This window comes from Astatotilapia calliptera, chromosome 18, assembly GCF_900246225.1.
Source record: "Astatotilapia calliptera chromosome 18, fAstCal1.2, whole genome shotgun sequence".
Lineage (NCBI taxonomy): Eukaryota > Metazoa > Chordata > Actinopteri > Cichliformes > Cichlidae > Astatotilapia > Astatotilapia calliptera.
The window spans coordinates 23,885,111-23,904,258 of record NC_039319.1 but is presented as its reverse complement, the minus strand read 5'-3'; the positions used below and the strand labels follow the sequence as shown (position 1 = coordinate 23,904,258).

The 19,148-nt window shown below is 40.4% G+C and overlaps 2 protein-coding genes across 3 annotated transcripts; both read left to right on the top strand.

The window, feature by feature from the left end:
* Positions 1-757: 757 nt before the first annotated feature.
* On the top strand, positions 758-9,024 carry lrrc8da (leucine rich repeat containing 8 VRAC subunit Da). Its single transcript, XM_026148539.1, has 2 exons — positions 758-1,232; positions 5,621-9,024. The coding sequence occupies exon 2, from the start codon at positions 5,623-5,625 to the stop codon at positions 8,110-8,112; it is 2,490 nt and encodes an 829-aa protein (XP_026004324.1). The 5' UTR covers positions 758-1,232; positions 5,621-5,622; the 3' UTR covers positions 8,113-9,024.
* Positions 9,025-11,995: 2,971 nt separating this feature from the next.
* LOC113009903 (uncharacterized) lies at positions 11,996-19,141 on the top strand. Of its 2 annotated transcripts, none has more exons than XM_026148542.1 (11): positions 11,996-12,318; positions 12,636-12,721; positions 13,441-13,528; positions 13,732-14,191; positions 14,289-14,352; positions 14,481-14,547; positions 15,752-15,899; positions 16,029-16,089; positions 16,182-16,312; positions 16,403-16,492; positions 18,759-19,141. In XM_026148542.1, the coding sequence occupies exons 1-11, from the start codon at positions 12,233-12,235 to the stop codon at positions 18,777-18,779; spliced, it is 1,302 nt and encodes a 433-aa protein (XP_026004327.1). In that variant the 5' UTR covers positions 11,996-12,232; the 3' UTR covers positions 18,780-19,141. The 2 variants fall into 2 exon arrangements, with proteins under 2 accessions (XP_026004327.1, XP_026004328.1); XM_026148543.1 differs by lacking the exon at positions 11,996-12,318 and adding an exon at positions 12,340-12,395.
* Positions 19,142-19,148: the final 7 nt, after the last annotated feature.

The window sequence follows — 19,148 nt, the reverse complement described above, 5'->3', positions numbered from 1 at the left end:
TTAAACCTTATGAATGGTTATAAAGGTGGTCATGGAGTGACTGGGAGTTGTGTAACAGCACTTTGTGAGATCAGAAGGTTAAGTGAGTCCACTTTCTTTTTTCATTCACTTCTCTTTGTGCAAACACAGCCATCACAAGATGGTGTTACTTACTCTGAGTAAACATTTGGCCCCACAGTAGAAATAATACATTTGATATACTCCACTGTATGGATTCTACCTGCTTTCTACAGAGACAAAAATATGCATCACTGTAATTCTTCTACACGTGTTTAAGTCAGGAACCACTTCCTCTTTTGCGCTTCTTCTTCTTCTTTTTTTTTCTTTTACACACATCATGTACTCTGAGTCGTCTTTCTTTCATGTCTTTCTTCTCCTGCCTCCTCCTGCCCCCCCTCTCAGAGTACAGAAGTAGCGTGAGCACAGCTGCCAGCAGCCTTCGACCGGTTGAAACCTGTATGCATTGCTACTGAAAAGACACTTCCTCCACCCATCACCAGCCAGATCCAGAAAGAGCTGGAAATCAGGAATGAATCTGATACACAGTCACAGTAACACAGTGTACCCCTGCCTTGTGTGTGTGTGTTTAAATTATCTTTTTACTGTAACTTAAGTGAAAGTGTACACTATTTGTAGAAAATACCACTTTTATGTTTCTCCTACCGAGTTGACGTTTAATTAAGACCAGCTATAAAAACATTCCACCCGACCCCTGTCGTGGTACTACTTGCACGGCCGTAACGCGGACTCGTACGGGCAGTGCTGCGGCCGGCCGTTGACCGTCTGTGACTTTTCCGGTTTTCCCCACCGCCACAGTGAACGCAGCACCAGGAGACGAACTGGTGGGTGGAGCATTCGGGAAGTTGCCGTGAACGCTATCCTCCAATCAGAAGCGCCCATCGCACGCGCAACAGCGGTTCGCGCAGCTCCATGTTGGATCAGTCGTTTTTTCTTAGAAATGTAGTGACCCGGAGGTGAGGCTGCGCTTACTGTCTAGTAACAAACGGACGGCCCCGGGCAGTCAGGCGGGTTCAGGTATGAGGGCTACCCGCCGACAGACCGCAGGGCTGCAAACGAATGTTTTCTGGAGGTTTGCGTGAGCGAGCAGCGTCATCCCTTTGCTTTGAAACGGGGCCGAGAAATTAGGTTAAAGACGCACCTGGAGAGGGGAGCGAAAAGTGGCATGCGGGGTGAAGAAGAAGTAATTGGATTGAGATAACGCCTCGCTGGCAGTAAGTATATTTTCTTCTCGTTATCTTTTCAACACATTACTAAAGGGATAAAAATAAATCGCTTTAATAACCCGCAACCTGTTGTTTATTGACTAACGGAGATAAGAGGCTGATGAATGTTTAACGCGGGGACACGTGCTGCTTCTCTTTTCTCACGCGTCTGGGTGAATCACCTGATCCCGCACAGCGGGCAAAAAAAGAAAGAAATGGAAAGAACCATCGCGTGCGCCAAAAAAAATCAGCAGTTTCGTCAGACTGTGGCAGAGATGACTGGTGTCCCATGTGGGTGCGCAGGTCTCCACGAGTTAAATACATCGTGGTGCCTGGAGCTGGTGTTGTAACTTCAGGTATGACCTAAAGTTCAGTCTGGCCATCTTTAAACTTCTGCTCAGTCCTCAATGAACTTGACTTGGAGCAAAGCGGCTGCTGTCACGTGGTGAAAGTCGTAATTCACCCTGAACCGAGTAGCGTTATTCCTCTACGAGTTTAATCAGGAAACTATCGCCAACGCTAGCCCGTCCTTGATGCCAGGGCCGCCTATAATAACCGAGGGCCCCACCCTTTCCTGGGGGCCCCACATTCTCTCACGCAACGCCTCCCCCCTCTCTAATCTGTTTGGATCTGTTACTTCGCCCATGTGTGAATGTGTGTGTGCATGGGTGGATGACTGGTTGTGTAAAGGGCTTTGGGATCCTTAGGGACTAGTAAAGCGCTATACAAATACAGGCCATTTATCATATGCAAAAGACTGGGGGAGGGCTGATAATGCAAGCTCCTTCTAGCTTTGCCACAGTTTGATAAAGATTACTCGCTCCGCTTTGCAAGGATATAGAATAGAATAGCCCTTTATTGCCACTGTACATGTACAATGAAATTATGGGTGCTCCATGCCAACTGTACAGGACTAAAACATAAATAGTAAAACAGCAGGAACAAATGACACACAGAAGAAATGTATACAATCAAGAGGAATGTATACAAAACAAAAGAGACATATAATAGAAATAAATATAACTATATATTATCTATAGGCTATCACAGTTGCCACTAACAACAATTAATGGTGATTCCTGATGACTTCACAGTGGTGTACTAAGAAGCAACATTTCGCATCATATGCTGAGTTTAAAGTCAGAGATTTCTGAATACCTGTTCAATCAATAAAAGTAATTTCACGAATTCCACGTGTACTTTTTTAGGCTGATGCAAGTAACCTGTAATGGTCCAGTTAAAGTTTGAAAGCTCTAAAGTGCATCCGGCATGTTGGAATTAAACATCAGCCCTAAGGGTGTACTCAGTTAAAATAATAAGCTTCAATTAAAAGTTTTATTTTACGGCTCTGTGACACAAAGCTCAAGATTTTTCTGCAGTGTAAATCTCTTTGTTTGCAACAGCTTTGCATTTTACTGCTGTTTTTATACTATTTGCAGATTTTTAATCACCATTTTTGCTCATTACACGTTAATGTCTCTGATTGGAGTAGGTTGCACTCACAGGGATCATTTTGTGCGGAAGAAGAGTCATATGATAAAAAAAATGCCCACTTTTTGTGAGTGTGCAAAGAGCCTGAAGCAGAAAGCCCGGCTCACAGAAAAAACGGAGATAACCATCATCATGATACCCTTTCTTTCTGACTGGGATTTGCATTTTAGATTTTGTCCAGCAAACTAACACAAAGAAAGCCTAGTTGTGTTGAACTTCTTTTATAGTACACTGCTGTTTTATTTACAGCCACAGATTTCCCAAACATATTTCTTAGGTAAAATATATGGTTAATAATGTGGCACTATGACACAACACCATTCTAATAATGACTAGACAGCCAAGCTATTAGTGTGACCGCATCTAATAGTGCTAAGTCATAGTGGTAGCTGTAACAAAATGCGACCTCTCATTCAGTATTTCTTTCTATGTTCAATCATTTCTATGTTAAATCCATGCAGTATGTTAAAACAATTGGATATCATAGTTAAAAAAAAATTAAACAGCATTTTCTTTATGGGCACACAGTAAAACGTAGAACCAGCAATCCGGTGTGATCAATGGATGCATTAGGCCACACCAAAACTACATGCACAATCCTTCGTGCAAACATTTGACTGTCAATTTTGTGTTCTTACTGTGGAAACTGAGGGAAAAACACGTTAACAGTAATGACGTCTGAGATGGTCATTCATGTATGTGACTGTACCAAATGCTGTATATGCTGAATAGAACTAAAAGCTGAGTGAGTAATGGTCAAGGGATTACCTCGTGGCCGATACACAGACAAGCTGTTAGCCTTAGTTAAAACATCCTGTAACATGTAAGGCTGTCACGCTAAGTGAATTTTTAAATTGCAAATGACTATTCGTACCTCTAAGGAAAGACTTGTATATATCTGAAGGATGTTGAAACATTCAAAGCAGATTAACTGCTGATTTGAATGCAGATCATATTATGATGTTTTAGTGTGTTTTCCAAACTATGTAAAAAGTGCAACATTCACTAAGTAAGAGAACAATTTTCAATGCATCACTAAAGGAAATGCACATCTGCCAAAGGTCTTAGTGAGTAAGAACACTGGTGGATTTGGGGCTTCATCAAAGGACTCTGTTCCAAAAACAGCATGTTGTAATATGTCTGGATTTAGCACAGTTTTGGCCTGGTGCTTAAACACTATGAAAAGGAAGTGAGAGTTCAATGTAGTTCACACCATGATAAAATGATAGGGCACTTTAATACTTGTAGTCACTGATTCATGGCTCATGTAGCGGGAGGATAAATGTGTTACTCCAGCAGACTTAGCTGAATGCATGAAATCAGTCTCCAGTTTGGTAACTTGCTATGGATTTAGATTTGTTTTATATGGAGGAGGCCATGATGGAAACAAATTAAATGCTGGGACTTTATCTCCCTTCCGGTCTTTTTTTTTATTTTTTTATATATATACCTGTTGTTTATTTTTCTCCTTATAGGGGCAAACATATGTTGCTCAAGCTTTTCTACAACTTTGTGCATTCCCTCAGGAATTTTCTGACATTTGAGAATCCTTATATTTATGCTAATATTATTATTTCTTATATTGAGACAGTGATTGTTATCATCTCACTGATAAATTCAAAAACTGGAGTGAAAAAGTAGCTGAGCATGTATAGGAGGAATCAACAGTATTGAACAGGCCAATCACAATAGTTACAGTGTAGGTTTTAGATTTCCTGTTGAAGCATAAATCCACATCAACTTTGTCCTCTAAACAAAATGTGTCAAGTTATTTTGGAAGGGTTTTTTTTTTTGTTTTGTTTTCTTACTCGGGCTGCTCATGACAAGAACTGAAAGAGGACTTAAAATATCTCCAAGATGTCCAGCTGGCCCTGTGCAGTTGTTATGTCCATGAGTTCCCAGCAAAATGTCAGATTTTACAAGCATGGGATATCATACCAACATACCGTTTGAAATACTAATATTAAAGTAGTTGGACAGAGTCATCTGTTCTTGCAAAAGGACACAGGGCATAAGTACCACAATATCCTGCACTCGTGTCATAATTTCCTGTTGCATGTTTAACCCTTTTTCTATTAGTATCTGATCGCCACGGTTCGCTAGTTTTCAGGGTTTTCTAGTTGGCCATAGTACCTGGTACCAAGTGCTAAAATAGTACCTACTTGGCCACCGGTTCTAAGCGATCCAAGTAGGTACTAAAATGTGACATCGTCAGACTGCATGTTAGCGACTGGCTGGTCAGTGGTGTCACTCAATGAGTCATGAGAGTTTCTTTCTCATGAAAATCAAAACTGCCACACGAAAAGCCACAAACTGAGCAGTAGCTATATCATCGCTTCGACGGTCATCTTTGTTGTAGCCTTCGTGTCACATGCTTATGTCAAGGGATGCACGGATGGGTTGCTGTAACAATGACCACGCACATTATGTGGTACTCGATTGTAATAGAAAACCAGTTGAGTTTTGGCGAGCTGATCTGAGTAGGTTTTAATGGAAAAGGTCCTTTTGTTGGACCACAGTGTTTACAAAGGCTATAGTTAAATGCATCTCATAGCACTGCTGCACCTCAGTGATCATATCAAAATGTGTCTTTGTGGTGGTATAAACTTTGTGTTGGTTTAAGCTAAAAGTCCCGAGACATGTCTGGTTTAAATAGGGTTACAGGTCTGTAGGTTTTATAAATATTCAAATATCATGTTTTATGCGACAGGCATGGTGCACACCCCAAATACAATCAGCTTTCATTAACGATCATGATCATGATGAGGATGAACTAGAAAAGTAACTGACCAATTTATAAATAATCAGAATTAATCAGTTAATTGTTTTGTTCAAGTTTAGTGCCAAAAAAACCATAAAATAAATAGTATAAGTAAAATTAATTGAGTTTTGTCTCTTTGTTCCAGCGATGTTCACTCTCACTGAGATTGCATCCCTGAACGACATCCAGCCAACATACCGCATCTTAAAGCCATGGTGGGACGTCTTCATGGACTACCTGGGTCTGATCATGCTCATGCTGGCCGTATTTGCAATGACCATGCAGATCACCAAGGACCAAGTAGCTTGCCTTCCATGTATAGATAATGCAGAGGAAGCCTCAGGAACAAGCTCGTTGCCCCAGCAGAGACCTGAGGATGTAACCTCATCCACCAGAGCCCCTGTAGGAACAACCATCCCACCGGTCACTAAGGACCTAACGGATGAAGCGGTCAGTAAGATTACTGCATTACAAGCCCCTCCAACAGGGGTCAAAACAAACCTGGACTTTCAACAGTATGTCTTTATCAACCAAAAGTGTTACCATGATGCCTTGCCCTGGTATTCCAAATACTTTCCATACCTCACCCTCATCCACACCCTCATTCTCATGGTCAGTAGCAACTTCTGGTTCAAGTACCCCAAAACAAGTTCGAAGATTGAGCATTTTGTTTCTATTCTGGGACGGTGTTTTGAATCTCCTTGGACAACAAAGGCTTTGTCTGAAACTGCTTGCGAGGACTCGGAGGAAAACAAACAGAGGCTGACCGGCACCTCTTCTGCACCAAAGCAGGTGTCTATAGAGGGGAACGATGACAGCACAAATGTGAGCCCATCCACACCCATGCTTGGGGTGAAATTTTCTGCAGATAAGCCTATTGCGGAGGTCCCAAGTAGCATGACGATCTTGGATAAAAAAGATGGGGAGCAGGCCAAAGCTCTTTTTGAGAAGGTGAGAAAATTCAGAGCCCATGTGGAGGACAGCGATTTTATCTACAAGCTTTATGTAGCACAGACCATTGTCAAATCTGTGAAGTTTATTTTGATATTGTGCTACACTTCAACCTTTTTAGCCGAAATAAAATTCACACATGAATGTAAGCCTGATATAAAACATTTAACAGGATATACAAAGTTCTTTTGTACACACAACATGGCTTTCATGCTGAGCAAACTGCTCGTCACCTATGTGGCATTGATAATGATCTATGGGATGACATGCTTGTACTCTCTCTTCTGGGTGTTCCGGCGACCCCTGAAAGAGTATTCGTTTGAGAAGGTCAGGGAAGAGAGCAGCTTTAGTGACATTCCTGATGTCAAAAATGACTTTGCATTCCTTTTACACATGATTGACCAGTATGACCAACTTTACTCCAAGCGCTTTGGCGTTTTTCTGTCTGAGGTCAGTGAAAATAAGCTAAGGGAGATCAGCCTCAACCACGAGTGGACTTTTGAAAAATTAAAGCAGCTTGTCACGCGTAATGCACAGGACAAGCAGGAGCTGCACCTCTTCATGCTCTCTGGACTCCCGAATGCAGTGTTTGACCTCACAGATTTGGAAGTGCTCAGACTGGAGCTGATTCCTGACGTGAGGTTCACTGCAAAGGTCTCCCAGATGACCAGCTTGCAAGAGCTGCATCTTTGCAACTCTCCGGCCAAAGTTGAGCAGACGGGCTTTGCTTTCCTCCGTGACCATCTCCGCTGCCTTCATGTCAAGTTCACCGACGTTGCCGAGATCCCGGCTTGGGTTTATTTGCTTAGGAACTTGAGGGAGCTTAACCTAATTGGCAACCTGAGCTCAGAGAACAACAAAATGATTTGCCTGGAGTCCATGCGAGATTTGAGGCATTTAAAGACGCTATGCCTGAAGAGCAACCTCACAAAAATCCCCACAAACATAACAGAACTTTCTCCGCATCTGATTCGGTTAATGGTTCACAATGATGGTACAAAATTGCTGGTCCTAAACAGTTTGAAAAAGATGACAAATCTGATTGAAGTGGAGCTGCACAACTGTGAACTTGATAGGATTCCCCATGCCATTTTCAGCTTAACCAATTTACAAGAACTTGACCTGAAATCCAACAATATTCGAACCATAGAGGAGATCATCAGCTTCCAGCACCTCAAGAGGCTGACGTGCCTTAAACTGTGGCACAACAAAATAATCACCATTCCAGCCACCATCGGCCACATCAAGTCTCTGGAGGCTCTCTACCTCTCTCACAATAAACTGGAGACCCTCCCTGCTGCCCTGTTCACTCTGCCCAAACTGCGACACTTGGAGGTGGGCCACAACTCCATCTCGGTGCTTCCTCCAGATGTGGGTCTCCTCCACAACCTCCAGCACTTGGCCATCAACTCCAACAAGCTGGAGGGGCTGCCCAAGCCTCTGTTCAGATGCACCAAGCTTAAGGTGCTGTGTCTGGGGCACAATGCGCTCACGATGCTGCCAGAGGCTGTGGGTCAGCTAGTCCAGCTCACTCAGCTGGAGCTCAAAGGAAACTGTCTGGACAGACTGCCTGCCCAGTTAGGAAATTGCCGCCTGCTGCGCAGAAACTGCCTAATCGTGGAGGACCATCTTTTTGACACACTGCCCGTGGACGCTAAAGAAAGTATCAGCCGAGAAACCTTTTAGCACAAAAGCCACCTAAAAAGACGGATGGCTTCAACCATTATTTTTGTATTGTATTATCCATGCATTTCTTGATTAGTATTTTTAGGCTGTCTTAGTTGCTTCTGTTTAAATACAGCATAAGAAAACAGAGCTTTTGTTATTGCGAAGTATGTATCTAATGCAACATTGTTATTATGCTTTTTTGATAGCTTTGAGATATTAAAAATCCAGCTTCTTTGTATATTATTCTATAGACCAAAACCATTTCAGTGGCACATTATATACATTTGTCATTATTGTTTTAGGTACTCAGGTATAAATGTAACCATTGGGAACAATCTTTTTGCCTTAACTGCTGCTATTTGTTTGTTTTGTTTTTTTACAGTGAGGGCTTTCACAAACAACAGGACAAAAATTAATAATTTATGATTTCTTGTCAGATTTCTTTCTTTTTGTGTTGAAACTATCAAGGTACTTTTTAACTTGTTGAAATCAAGTAACCAGTGTATTTTTTTTTTCTTCATACCTATGTAGCCGAAAGAATTTGAGTTGTAAACTCAGGTGGAGACCAGAAATGAACTTTTACCCCACTGTAGTAAAGATTGTATATGAAAGCCTCCAGTAATTCATTTGCACATTGAAACCCTAATGATGTAAAGATTGGTGAATGTCCTGCTGAGAGAACTAATAAAAGGGAAATCGGTTGACTAGCTTTTGAAACCATGTTTTGAAGTGTGATTTGAATCTGTTGTGTTGAGCTACTGGTCCCACATGTCACAATCATGTAAAGATGATGACATCTGCCTTCATTCTTGTCAATGTACTTCTGTGTAGGCCTGATATACGTGTTCTTCAGAGCTGCTGTACCACCTTGATGAGCCTCTGCTCAAAGTTCACATTTTTATTGTACAATAAAACAACAGTCCAGATTAACGTCTAATGATTATCGATCGCCTTCAGGTTCATGACACTTGCTGCTGTCCTGCAGTGAAATCTGTAAGTTTGGAGATTATTCTTTTAAATATGTAAGGTGGATTAACAACATTTTAAAACTGTATCATTGGAAAATGAACAGATTTTCTTTCAAAATTGACTTTTTTCCCCCCCACTTGTTTCCACTTTCATTGTTCTATTCTTGGACTTGAGTCACAGTTCAAAATGATCCTTACACTGGGCCTTGGTACAACCCCCTGACTTCAGCCTATAAAACCATCGTCAAACTTTGTTCTAACTGGTTTTAAATAGAAGCTTCAATCAGCAGTCAGTCTGGGAGTGTTTTCTTAGCCGACCATGAATTGTGTAGCAGAAATCAAGACTCGTCAGAACAGGAAATGTTTTTCCAATTTTCTTTTGTGTGTAAATTGTGTGTAGACTCTGTTTTCTGTTCTTAGGTAAAAGGAGTGGCACTTAGTGTTAAGTTCTGCTGGTGTAACCCATCTCTTTCACAGATGTGCCTTGAAGGTTGCTCTACTGCATACCTCGGTTGTAACGCTTGACTTCATGTCAGCTCATTCTCCTCCATCCTCTGGCACCAATAACCGTGCCACGATCAAAGTCCCCTATCTTCCCCATTCGGTTTGCTTAACCATGTCTACATGAATATACCACAGATGTACCTATTTAAAAACAGTATATACTTATAATTTTAAAAATAAATAGAATTTTAATACACTTCAAGTTTGTCACTGGCTTAAGTGTTATATTGACACTAAACATGCTTCTTATTGAATATGGTGTTGTTTGATCATCCCTGTTTTGTTTTTTTTTAACCCCCTGGCATAAGTTTTTCACACTAACAAAGCTCCAAAAAAAACTTCCCAAAAAATACAAGCTAATGGCAAACTCAAGTGTTTGTGTTTAATCCAACAAACCAGTAGGGAGATAAACCTTTTAAGAACAGTCTATGATTTATTTGAAGTTAATTTGGATTTTCTTTCTGACCTGGCTCACACTTGTTTCTGTTTCTCGTTGGATTCGCAGCAAAAAAGATCATGGCTGCAAACCTCCTGATTCTAATGAAGCTGTCCTGTATGAAGTACATCAGTTTCCTCTCACAGTTATTTCAGGTTAATTAGTGATTCTAAAATGGTACTCGTAGATGTGAGTGGTTGTCTGCCTCTCTGTGTTAGCCTTGTGAAGATGGACAGTCTGCCCACTGTTTACCCATCTCTCACCCTGTGACAGTCCCCACAGCCCTGAAAGCAGTTAAGAAAATGAGCACAGGGACAGCAGAAAATATACAGGAAGAACCAAAAATATTAAGGGTGGCTCGTTCTCAGTAAGTACTTCATTCCAGCATTTTATTATACCCTTGTTTGTTTCACTCTACATTTTTCCTCCTGGAAAAAACAGTTTTTTCCCCCTCCACCCTTTTCTGCTTCCTGTCTGCAGCAGAAACTCAAGAAAGATTTAAAACGTCCCTTAAGGGCTTGAGTACAAAGGCCCCAGAGTCACGGCTCTTTTGTTAATGTTGCCAAGAGACAACTGACAATGTTACATTGACCTCAGCAGTTCCCAAGTAATGGTATGATCCCAGTGTACTCTCCAGTGACGTTAACTGAGTTCAAATAATGTGTTTTTAGTCATCCGATGTCTAAAAGTTAATGACTGATAAAGTAAATGTCTTGAGTTCCTCCATATCGTCATGCACGAGATATTTTCTGAAATGTGAATCCTATCAGACCGTTGAGAAGCAGGGGCTAGATTTGGTGCTGCACTGCAGACAAGTAACAATGTGTTTGATTCCTCCAAAGGAAGAACAATAACAGCACTGTTTCTAGGTAGGTCTTGACCAGATTTTTCTGAGAATTATGAGAACACACCTGTCCTTGAGATATCCTCCTCTGGAACTAAACATGCCCGCATGTAGTGTCATGTTTCTGTCTGCCTGTGCTGACACACATTCATTCTTAAACAAATTCTTTCAGATTTCACACTGCTGTCTGTTTAATCCCCTGTTCTTATCTGTAAGTTTTTCTTAACTTATAAACACTCAAAGAATTCAACATTGTGCATTCATCTATATATAATTAGATGAGCAAGCAGTCTACAAGACCCTACTGAGGTCCTGCTTGTTTTAATAGACTTAAACACAGTTAATACTGGAACATTTTTAAACTAATCAAAAAAGATTTTTTTTTTAAAGCTGTGTTTGACAAATGACAAAAAATTAATATGCACAGAGAACGTGTTATCTTCAGTAGGCTATCTGTTCAGTATAAGATGTGCGACACTGAAACATCTGAATGTAGTTGTACTTCTTTATAGAGTTAAAAATAAATTGAATTCAAATTGATATCTTCTTTGGGGAGCATTTTGAATTTCTGGTGACTGTAAAGACAATTTCAGTACAGTAAAATCATTGTCTTGCTGGAAGCAGTTGTCAGACAATGGGTACACTGTGTTCATAAAGGGACAGAGATGAATTAGCAACAATACCCAGGTGGATTGTAGCATTTAAATAGTCCTTAGTTGGTAATAAGGGGTCCAAAGTGTGCCAAGAAGATTTCCCCACATTTTCTTTTTACGTTTGTTAGCCGCTTGGCTGTGATAGTAAACAGTAGACACTGATGTAGCTTACTGAATCTTTTGGACTGTGTTCAGCACAATATTAATTAGTCATTGTCAGTTGCTGATTTGTCCTATTTGCATACTATGCATACTCTCGCTCTCTCTTCATATATATATTTGTGTGTATGTGTGTGTGTTTATCTTGTTAAATTCAGTATGGTTCCAATAACATTTTTTACAGTAAAATATGTTAATGTACAATCCTTAATATAAGGAGGGGGGGTGCCAGAGGGGGTGTTCGCCCAGGGCACCAAACAGGCTAGGACCGCCACTGATGGCTACATTGACTTTCTGGTATGTGATTGACTGATTACACATTTTTGCCCATGAGCAGTTGATTAGAAATGCTTATTCGGGTATCAGGTGAATGTAAGTTATTATGAAAAGGTTTTTACCTCTCGAACCCACCTAAGGTCGGATCAGAATGAATGTGATCCATGAATCGATCCATTCTCTGCTGCACTTTGCTACCATCTGTCGGCTGCTCTAAGTATCATCTAAACAACCTTTTAATAGGCGAACCAGCTTTAGCTTTACCAACAAAGCATATCCTCTATTTTTAAAAAAAATAATGAACCGTCACAATGTGGAAACGTTTCAGGCCCAGGCAAGAAGCAAAGGAGCTACTTCAGGATTTAATAAAATGCCGACTACACGGTATGTGGAGGCTGCACTCTTTAAACGGGGCTAAAATTGTTATTTGGGAAAGTTTCTGATTTACAACCTACATTAAGGTGCCTGTTAATTCAATTTCTGACTCAGTTTTTCTTTTGTCGAGTGGGTGTTAACGGTGCAAGCATTTAATTCTACCAGCTAACGGTGCATAAAGCTTTGTTGTCAACAAATTGTTGTGAGTCTAGCTGTGCAGCTAAAGCTAATAGCAGGAATGGCTAGCCGGTGATACATTCAGTGTTAAATGTTGCGTTTACGTGCGTTGACATTTTATGCTTATTTTTGTTTCATTCGATGAACAGAGTACCCCAAGACTTTATAGATGCTATGAAACGCATATCGGGAGGACAACCAGACATGGCTGCTAACACTCAAGCAGCACAGAAAGGTACAGGTAACCTCTATGCATGCAAGAACGAACACGCACACGCGTCCTCACAGAGGTGCTTTATTACTCTTTAGCTCAACGCTTCCTTTGTCTTTGCGTCGCAGATAACCACTCTGCAAATACAACTGCTGTTTTTGTTTACCTTTTGCCTGATTTGATTAATTTCTGAGTCTAATACGTGTCTTTGAATTATAATGAAAAAGATTTCAGGAACTAGGGCAGTGCAGACGTCACCTCGTGTCTTTTTTTTAAAATAAGTTACACACAGCAGAATCACAAGTTCATTAGTAATCAATTACACCTAGAAAACCCGAAATGTAATGTCCCCATATGAGAACGCAGAGGCTCTGAAAGTTACCGCTCACTGGACATTTTATCAGGTACACCTTAAAAGCACTTTTGCCGTCAGAGCTGCGTCAATCCTTCATTGCACAGTTTCAATTAGGAGTTGGAAACATTTCTCCAAGATTTTTCTCCGCATTGACAATGTAGTGTCAAATAGTTGCTTCGTACTTGTCGGCTGCACATCTATGATGTGAATCTCCCGTTCTGCCACATTGCAAGGCTGCTCTGCTGGATAGAGATCTGGTGACTCCGGAGGCTATTTGAGTACAACGAACTCATTGACTTCATCAGTAATCAGACTAACTAGATTACATATCTGGAGGCGTGTATTCTCTGAACATACGTTGCCTTCATTTTTCATTTTTATACTGCAGCTTCATCCTCAGTTGACAAATGGAAGTCTTCATTCAAACCAATCGGTGATGAAGATGAAGACTCTCAGGACAAAAGCAGCACAGAAAAGTGAGTTGTGTCTCCTGTAGCCTCGGTCAAGGCTGGCCCACATTTGAGGCTTCATATTTTCATGTAGTGAATTAAATTGTAGAAATAGTGTCTGTCTGCCCAATGAAAGCCAAAACATTTTGTTTAATGTGTGAACGTTCAGTCATTGTTCCAAAAAAAAAAAAGAAGAAAAAATTAATTAATCCTTCTTACCCTCATCTTAGGACTGGGCTTTATGACCCTTACAACCCTTTGTCGTCAGACTCTGAACCTGAGATGCCACCGGACCAAGACCACAAACTCTCCCCACCCACTGAGGATAACAGTGTGGAGCGTCAGTGTTTAACTTCAGCGAGAGACTGTCCCGAAGGCCGACACTGGGGCTCAACCTACTCCAAACCAGGAAGCGGACCCCTAGACAGAGGAGAATTTGGCACTGGAACCAGACCTATAGAAATCCCAGGTCTCAGTGCAGGAATTAGAAAGCATGAACAACAGATTTATAGCCCAGAAGCTGAATCACTTAATTGTTCAAGCTTTGGCTCCTTGAGTGAAGTATTGGGCCAGAGAGGTGGCACCCCTGACAGGTGTATTCACAGCTCCTCCACCCAACAGTTTCCTGTGCCTTATGGACAGAGAACCAATGGGGAGGAGACGATAACAGTACCAGGATATAAGATGGAGGTATAGATTTTGAGAATAAAGAATCATTTTTATGCAGTTTGGCTACTGTGGTTCAACTGAATCCAGTGTGATAACCGATCCTTTCTGTTCTCTTTAGACTATTAGATTATCCCCACCGAGGTCACAGGACTATCAGCATCAGGTGGGCTATATGAAAAAAGGTAATGGTAGCTGGGTTACCTTGTTTGTCTCACTATTTCAAATTAACAGCAAGAAATGGCTGAAAGGACTAGATGCTTTAATCACGTCACATTGTCTGAGTAATTCTCTGTATTATATTGTTCTACAGGACGGGACCAAGACCTACCTTCTACAAAGGTGACAAGGAACATGCGCCAAACTGTGACTTTGGAAAAGTAAGCACTGTTCCTTCTGATGTCAAGTTGACAAAGTGAAATCACATGTCCTCTCACCATGTACTCTAATACAGTTTAGTTAAGATGTTGCAGGTCAGTCTGTAACTTTGCCAGTGTTAATAATCTGTCAGACGCACTGAGTCCAGCTGAGTTTGCAGAATTAGTTTTTGCTGCAGCTGAAGTTTGTAATGCTGGAAGTATTCATAGTGATGTCAGCATTTTGGCCACTTCCATGTTGGTTTTATAGAACCAGAAGTAACCATATTTGTACAAGTGCACAGAAGCAAATTCAGTTAGTAAGCTGACGAAACGTTTCTCCCACTGAACACGCTAATTATACTTTGTACCTCATCCAGCTGAAGGACCAATAAGCTCAAGTCACGTCATCGCGAGGGATCCATCCCTTCACAAACAAAAGCTTCTCTACTCCCTGAGTGTTCAGAATTTATTCAATTTTTCATATAAAGCTCATCAAATAGGTCCTCGCCCGAAATGTGCTCAAGGTCTAACCACATTCGGCGTTGACCTTTTAATTCGCATTATCTTGTGTAATACAGCCAACTAATAATAGACCTTTCTCTCTTTTTCTGTACTTTACACACATCACAATAACCTGTGACTTGTGAGTCACGGGTTTTTGCAGTAAGCTCGATGAGCTGCGTCATTGAAATTCTGGTTTCGGTACCACGCTGTAAACATGTTCATTTTCTTGCTAAAGCTGGAACTACAGTTTGGCACTTCCACCTTGGCTTCCTCTTTCACCCCTGAAAGTTACCACAAGACGTTAATACGTTAAACCTGATTGACTAAACTCTACAGCTCTACTGACTAAAGCCCTGCTAAGTCCTGATGAATATGAGCTGTAACGTAAAAACAAATTAACTTTCCTTATTACACAGACCTGTTCCTATTTTGTTATGTACATTTCCATCACAGCAGTTTTGTCGCTCTTTTGTATATGTTAGGAGGCAAGAGACTCTGAGTTACCTCAGGCAGTGCATGTGTTGTAAAGACATATTTAAAATAAGCAATATGTAGCAGATCAGTTGAAGAGTGGGACTGAAGCACTACGCTGATATGGTTGTTTCAGATGCTGCTTTATATCATAATATTTTCCAGGTTTGACCTTTTACCTCCTACTGGGGCAGTCTGGATTAGTTAATGCCCAAATATTTTTAAATTGCCCAAATCATTTTTCTTCTAGAACGCCCATCACTTGTGACCTTTGTGAGGTTGAGCTTGCCAATGGGCAGGAGCTGCAGGATCATTTGGACAGCAAATGTCACTGGGACACCCTGGAGCACATTCAGCAGAATAATAAATACGATGACGTAATGATAGCGTTCCTTCAGGTACGATCACTGACAGAAACGGTAAAACGAATTTCCCAGTCATGTATTCTGGCTTCTGTATCATAAGTTTGCACTCTGCATGTACTATAGATCCATAGATAGATGTCCAACAGATCTTTTCTTTTTTAGGAAGTGATGCTGTATAAGAGCCATTATTGTAGCCAAGCGGTAGAGGACAACGCTCTTCAAAGTAAATACATGTTTTGAAATGAAAAGTCATGATGTTCATGACAGACTAAAAAAGAAATACTTTCATCCTACTCACCCCTATCGTGTTGTCAGCTCTACAGGAAAATAACCACATGACAAAGGTGGAAATGTTTCATTGTGCTGCTTGCAAAGTTTACATATCCACATCTGTTGCTGAAGTGCAGGCTCACATCACCTCTGAGGAACACCTCTCTCGCACAAAGGTAATGCTGCTGTCCTACAAGTGCAACAACACAGATGTGTTTTCATTAAATATCCTTTTTGTTTACTGTGATTGTTTGACTTTCCCGAAGGAGTTTGAAGTGCATAGAAGACATGCTTGCCTCAGCAAAGCAGAAGCCATGATGAAGGAGCTCAAACCACAGTTTGAACACTTCCTGAAGGTATTTTGCAAGAGATTTCCAAACTATCTAGAGTGTACACAGTGTGCTGGCAGAGCTGCTTAACATTAATCTACCAAGCCAAAAAAAGCAGCTGGGGCCTTAGACTTTTTTAATATTTAAACAGTCGTTTTTACAAAGTGGTTATTTTGACCTAATATTTTCTTAAGTTGTCCAATTGTGGACTAAGTGTACTCAAAATTCAATCTTCTACATGATGCTTCTAAAACGAGTACCTGAAGCTATCCAGTGTTTGGACAATAATAGGATTTTGGTAATTTTGCCTCTGTTTAAGATGGCAGTGGAGTTTGAGTGAAACTATGAAGATCTGCGGTTTCAAAGGTTTTAACGAAAGTATTGTGTCCGCTTTTTAGAAATTGCAGACATTTTCAAGAGGCTCAAAAGTAACTCGACAATTGATTGACTAGGAGTTTCATGGCCAGTTTTGAGGCCTGTTTACTCCATGACAAATTAACCAGGTAAAAGATCTGGAGTTGGTTTCAATTGTTGCCTTTTGTAGGCTGGAATTCTAAATATGAGGTCCAAAGAGTTATCAGTGTTAGAGACGGAGGGCATCTCTTAGGGTGCCAAACAGAAATAAACCTTTCAGAGAGATAACATAACAAAAGGAAAAAAGAGAGAGTGGCTAAATCAACAGTCTCTTTCCTTGGTTTAAAAAAAACAAAAACCCTCTCATGTAGTCAAAGCTAGTCAGGCAATGAAGTGAAGAAAGTCTGATATCAAAATTCATCTTGTAAATACAGAGGATTTGCAACAAGGTGCACACCACTGGTTACGGTTAAGAACAGACAGGTTAGAATAAACTTTGCCAGAAGGAGTCTGCACAGTACTGTAGAAGGTTAAATTTGCGGGTTTGTTAATACTTATTTGTAGCTTCCACACCAAAATTTGATACATAAAAACCCCCCGACTTGAATACAGAAGTAATTTGAAAAACATTAGCTTGCTTCTTTGTCTTTTATTTAGTACAACTGGAAATAAATCTTTTGACAGATTAAACCAACATGAACTTAAAGAACAATAATGGGAAGAGAAATATACGGGCAAGGAGAGAAACAGCTCATCCAAATCAAATGTGGTTGTTGTAGTGTTAAGATATGGGGATGTATGGCTGCCTGTAGTTTTTATTGATGAAATACCTACTGATAGAAGTATCAGGATGAACTGTGAAGTGCACACGGCTATACTCTCTGCTCTAATTTAGACAAATGCTGCCAAACTGCTTAGACAGCATTAGACAAAAGCAACCCAAGAGTATTAGTCACCTGATCTCAAAACAACAAAGCATGTTTTACAGGTAAAACTGACAACAAACAGGTAAAGACCCACAAATAAGCAGGATCTGAAGGCAGCTGCTGTAAAGGCCTTGTACAGGATCTCAAGGGAGGAAACAAAGTATTTGAGGACGTCCATGGGTTTCTAGACTTCAGGCAGTCATTGAGTACAAAGGATTTTTATCCATGTATTGAAAACAATCCTTATATTTAGAGTTTGTCCAGTTACCTTTGAGGCTCTGTAGATGGAAGTCTGTGTATGAAACTGGTTCTATTTCCTAAACACTTGAGGCATAATTTTTGTTAAACCTAAGCTGAAAGTCTTCACTTTATATTTGGGCCTGGTATTATCACTTTCCTTATGTTTCTATACATTTATCCAGGATCTCTGGGCTACTTGGATCTTAATCAGTTATACAGATGTCATCTACTGCATGATGTATTTTGATATTTTTAAGTAATATGAGACTATTGGGTAGATGCGAATGATTTTTTTTTTTACTTACCAAATTTAATGAGTTCAAACTTAATACTAAAATGAATTGGCTATTTTTTAAATAAAGATAAAAATCAGTTCTTAATGGGGGACAGTTCATATGCAGAAGATATTCATGATTGATATGAGTTCAAATAAGGAAAATATGTCTTATTAGTGTGTAGGTAAGTGCAGGGAATGTAATCTTCTGTCTTGCAGAGTTAACTTTAATGCACTTTTGTGTGAAGTGAGACATCAAAGCCAAATTGAAACGCAACATTGTACATAAAAGCATAACTTTATCTTTATGTATCAAGTGAAACGTAACTGAAGCCATAAATCTTATTAATGCATTTGTTTTCACTCTCCGTACACTAGCTCGATTAGTAGAAGCAAATGATAGCCTGCAGAGCTAGGAGTAATTACTAGTAATTAAAGTGTGTGCACTCAGCATGTCTGGAGCTCTACAGATGTAACTAAACTAATTCTTTTCTTTCAGGGTGGCAGCCCATTCGAATGACAGAACTTACGTGATGTTGTCATGAGACTGTTTACACTGAGATGCTGCGGATGAAGAGCAGTCGACTTTACTCTTCATTACCACACAAAACTGCTGTCCCAGTACTCGTGTCTAATGCTGACAGACATGCTGTTGTGGGCCTGTGAACACAATGCAGCTTTTCTTTGTTTATATACGGATTCCCATTTCTCATCTGCCTTGCGTTGCACTGACTACAGCTGCTCCCAGACGATCTCCATCTGGGTGCTTGTAGAAGGTTAAACTTGCAGTTTTGTTAACACTAATTCTTTGTACCGTCCACATCAAAATATGCTACGTTAAAAAACAAAAACAAAACATGAATGCATAAATAATTTGAAAAATGTCAGA